This window comes from Prunus dulcis, chromosome 6 (genome assembly GCF_902201215.1).
Source record: "Prunus dulcis chromosome 6, ALMONDv2, whole genome shotgun sequence".
NCBI lineage: Eukaryota > Viridiplantae > Streptophyta > Magnoliopsida > Rosales > Rosaceae > Prunus > Prunus dulcis.
Window position 1 is genome coordinate 17,539,627 of NC_047655.1, and position 5,134 is coordinate 17,544,760.

Here is a 5,134-nt window from a genome sequence, read left to right on the forward strand (position 1 = left end):
GTTGATGCGATCCTATATAGGCTTTTGGCATTCTCTGCTTGACTTTTTTCGGACCGAGACTGGGCTTCTTCTCCTTCAGTAGGATTTGGTCGACCATGGATGGTGTTAATGTCCAGTAGTTCTTTGTTTGTCGCAATGTTTCGAATCATCTTTTTTGTTCCATCTTCCTCATTTGTCTTACTCTCAGGCTCAACGCGGTATTGGGATAACATTCCTTCCCTCAGCATTGCTTCTACCTTATACCTAAGGCTTTGGCACTCATTGGTAGTGTGCCCGAAATCTTTGTGATGGGCAAAAATCTTGTTTCTGTCTTACTTCTCTAAGGATTCGTGGATTGCCGACAGTATTCAAAATATGCCTTCTCCCTTATCCTCGTGAAAAAGTTTGGCCAAATTCACCGTGATTTGGTGAAGGGTCAATTTTGCTTAGATTCACTGCTAGAACCTTCTCTAAAAAAAAATGTAGTTACCTTTGCTTTGGGACCGCAATAGTTGTTGTGGCACGTTTTGACTGGGTAAGTTCTTCCTCCGGGTATTACCCCTCATGAAACGCCGGCGAAGTAGTATGAGAATCGCATTCATCAAGGGTATATATTTCCTCCGTGAAACATCTCAAATAGTCTTTAAGGATTTCACCGATATACTTTGCTTTGTGCTAAATAGGATCGTGACATCCTTCCACTTCTTTTGATTGCAGATGTACTGAGATATGAACATCTCATAGAGTTGGGTGAAACTACCGATGAATCTTGGTTTCAGCTGTCTAAAAAACAAGCGAGAAACTTGACTTTGAAAAAGAAACACGTTGTATTATAATATTATATATAAAATATACATCCATTTCTAGTATTAGTATTATCAAGAAACACTATAACATGTTTTTTAGAGGGAAAAAAACCTAATTTTAGACAGCTATCATTTTTAAAGGGAATTTTACATAAATACCACATGTGCACAATACTACTTGGAATTTTTTTTTTAGTAATATGAAACCCATACTTTACTTTGTGTTGCAATTTACTTTGTGTTGCAATGTACCACATGACCGTCAAGTATTCCGTTAAGAGATGAGGTGGGCAAATCGGACTCCACATTTTTGTTGACTTGGAAACCACATTTTTGTTGATTGGTTCATTGTTTTTGCTTACATTTTCAGTTTCGGTCCACAAACTTAACCAAACCGATGAAGAACGATTTGACTCTCGGCTTGATTTTTCCAAATCGTCAGTTCGACCAAACTGAACCGACAATAACATAAAAGATTAAATATGTTAGAAGTTGGAGTCAGGCGGTTTTCATATACTCAACTATTTACCACTACACCAATATGCTCCGTTGTTGAAATTACATGTTGCTAATGAATTTAAGAGTATCATTCAGGGAAAATTTTAAAAAAATATTTAATTGTTAAGAAACCCTAACATCACCCTAACACTATTATAGCCCCTAAGTCGCCTCTTCTTCCTCATCTCTCATTTCTGTGCTCTCTCTGTCTCTCTTCTTTTCTTATGTCTCCCGGGTTTTGCCCTCGTCAAACCATGTTGACCGAAACCATCGGTTCAATCAATAGTCGGCAAGCCGACGATATCTACGTCGGTGGAGGTCTTGTTTGTAGCATTCTGACCACCGTTAGTTCGGTTGCCGGTTTGTGTAACCGAACCCACCCCTATTAAAAGAGTGATAATTTTTCATTTCAAAATGTTGAACGCCAAAATTACAATTAAGAATAAAAAGGAAAAAATTAATGCACTCCTCCCGGCTGCTCTCTCTCCCCAAGCAGCCGCTCGCCCTCCACATCCCATCGTCTCTTTTGATTATTTTATTTCTTCTACATTAATTTTTTTATGTTCAAGTCCAGATAATGCCATAGAGTGTTCTTCTTGGTTTTGTGGATCTGAAGAGAGAAAGAAGGGGTGGCGTTGAGGGTAAATAAGAGCAACGTAGCAAAAACAGCCTTTTATGCTTTTTGGGCTTTATTCCAAAATATTTTTGCCTTTTTTCTTTGCTTTTCATATAGTGAGCTTCTTTTACATAAATAACAAACTTAACACCTACACTTGAAACTTTTTATTTTAACTTTTGTTCAAAATAAGGTAAACATTCAACATAAAAGGCCTCAATTTTTATTTTTACCTAATACCTCCAAAATCAATAAATCGACCTTGGCATTAATGTTTGGTTTTTCATGTGAATGCCTGATGCCAGTCGACCGACCCCATTGTCGGTCAAAGAGCAGTGTAATTTTTGTCATTCCCAGTCGATGGGTACATGTATTTTCGCATAGATTTGGGCCAAGGATGATGTACCGATTTCTTCAGAAATTAAATTCTTTTCTCATAAATGAAAAATAAAAAATAAAAAATTAATCAGACAAAAGACTTTAGTGCATATGGTGTTATTCATATTAAAAGAATAGATGAAACTCTAGTGTCCATAGATAATTACAAACAGACAATATAAAAAGATTCAAAGAATTACATAAAATAATATAAAACAAAATTCTACATTGACCGATAATTTTTCCTTTCCCTTCTGGTTTGAGACCTCTTATGCAATCCACGAAGTTGTTCTTCCCACACCTCCCTTTGAAACATGGATCTCTTTACCTCCATACAAAATCCCTCGACCCCTAACCCTACTGATGAACCAGCCAAACCCAGCTGGTAATCATACATTTCGCGTGAAATCGGGTCCGAAAGTGTTTCATAAGCCTTTTGAAGCTCAATGAATTTTCTTGTAGATTCCTCTTTTGCTGAGGGAGGGCAAACATCAGGGTGGAATTTACGAGCCATGCTTCTATAGGCTTTCTTTATGTCATACAAGCCTACGTTGTTCTCAGAACCAAGAGAAAGTACCTCATAAAAGTTGGGCTTCTTTTTGTGCATTGCTAATCCATCAGCTCTGCAGGAAATGGTTCGAAGTTTAAAACTATGAGCTATTTGCTTTGGCCTTGCTTTCTGCAGCATTGGAGCCATCTTTGCTACCTTAGGGTTGATGCTTTGCAATGGCAAAGACATTTCCATGTTTCTGTTTCTGTTTGAGAGAGAGAGAGAGACTGAATTAATGAAGAGTTGACAGCTTAGGTAGCAATATATTTATAGTGCAACAGCTGCCTCCTCTATATTTTTAAGTGTAGACACGAAACGAGGTTAGATTTTTTTTCTCCTTATTAAGACCGTTGAATGAAAACTTCGGCAGCAAGTATATGCCATTGTCTTTGTGTGGTGTTTCCTCGCATTGTAGCTTGCTGTAGTAATTGACCATATGCTATCGAGAATGCTTATAATATGTTTGTCTGTCCTCATAAATTATTCAATTCAATGGACCGTCGCCTTAATTAGTGTACAGATTAACATTAAGGGTGAGAATCGAGCATGCTTATCGTGTTTGTGTCGTATCATTTGGGACCAATGTACATCTTTAGTTACTTGATTACTTGTTGATTGTGTTATTCATGAGTTGACCGTATCAAGTAATCACCAATATGAACCGTTAACTTCATGTTAATTAAGTTCAAGTTGTATTACCATATCGGGTTAAAAGTCTTCTTCGTGTATTAAAATTAGAATAATAATAATAATAAACGTGTTTTTTCTAGAAGAAAATTGACATTTTCCACGGAAACTAATTGCTTCATACATACAAGACAACGCTAAAACCAAATTTACCAAAGATTTATATTTGAAAACAAGTAGCGAAGACCATAGATAAACGGTTACAATTTTTTTATTTCTTTTGGTCCAATCTTCTGATTGTTTATAGCTGTCCACTCCTTTTTCTTTTCTCTGCTTCTCTTGTTTGCTTGCCAAGCAAGCAATATAAAACTTCCAATGGGGAGAGAAAATATATGGTAAATTAAACCAAAATTAATCTCATCATTAACAACGCCCTTTATATTCAAATTAATTAGCCATTGAATTTTTTTATAGGATTCATTTTTCGTACAGATATTGTTGCACTGTTTCTGCCGGCCTGCCATATTTCTCAATATTTAATTTTTCTTAGTGTCCTTTGATTATAAAAATAAATTAAAAAAACAATAATTTGCCATGAATATTCGTACGGAAATAAATCTTCTGCCAAAAAAAGAAAGTGATCAACTTTAATTAAGTATTATTAATTATAAGCCGTTCAACATTTGAATTCCTTTTTTACTATATTCTTAGCCGCCGAGAGTGACCAAAACTAAAATTATTAGATTTCGTTGTAATTATTTAACATAATTCCTTGTTTTTTGGTAACAATTTTTAATTAATTAGGAATCCATTTTAATTTATGCAATGCATATTATGGACCTCTCTATCTGTCCTGTACTCAGCAAGTCTCTATCTATTCCACCGCAACCCAAAACACAGATATATCAAATCTTTTTTGTTCATAAAAAGCTGCCCATTAAAACAGCGAAGTTTTGTTTTCTAGGCATAAAACCATAACACTGTTCCACAAGAAAGTCCAATCATCACAAGGTGGTGGTGGTGGTTGTGGTATATAAGATTATCAACAAAAGGTATTTGTTTATGTCTCGGTAGACTTTTTTTTGTTTTAATTTTATATCAGCGGTATTGGGAGAGAAGAATCGAACCTAAAACCTCGAGTGTAAAGGTGTTTCTTTCTTTTTGCATGCTTAAACAAGAGGTAAATCCCCTTAATCACTTGAGCTACGAGCCCTTTACAACTGATATGTTGGCTTTAAAAGTTTGTATTTCAATATTCAAATGTATATTGCCAGTCACCCATGAAGAGCAAAATTGTTAACGGGCCGGCTTCCCTTGGGGTCCAATTGCCAATAAATTAAGGTGTGAATACGTTGAAGCAGGACTATTCTCAGTAGGGCAATAGAAGATATGTAGAACTCTCTAGCTGTTATCTTCTTTTCCTGCATGAAAGAGAAGTTGCTCTGTTACCACAAATTTTTAGTAAGCTTCCGGTGATACAACTGTATAATTTGGGGCGGCAATTACCTATTTTTCTCTAGCGACACATATATTCCATAAGAATTGTAGTCTTGAAGAGTTCTAGATTCCATATTAATTATATTATGGGTTTTAATTTTTTTTTTTAAAGACTATTTTTTAAAAAGACCTATGGGTTTGATTTCTAAGTTTGATGGGCATCAATCCGGCCGATCCGGTCAA

The 5,134-nt window shown here is 35.7% G+C and overlaps 1 protein-coding gene across 1 annotated transcript; it reads right to left on the reverse strand.

Moving 5' to 3' along the window:
- Window positions 1-2,500: 2,500 nt before the first annotated feature.
- On the reverse strand, window positions 2,501-3,022 carry LOC117630383 (chaperone protein dnaJ 20, chloroplastic-like). The gene has a single exon (XM_034363118.1). It carries the CDS (start codon window positions 3,020-3,022, stop codon window positions 2,501-2,503), a length of 522 nt encoding a protein of 173 aa, XP_034219009.1.
- Window positions 3,023-5,134: the final 2,112 nt, after the last annotated feature.

Coding starts and splice junctions, on each gene's coding strand:
- LOC117630383 (XM_034363118.1), bottom strand. CDS start 3,022: ATGGAAATGTCTTTGCCATTGCAAAGCATCAACCCTAAGGTAGCAAAG.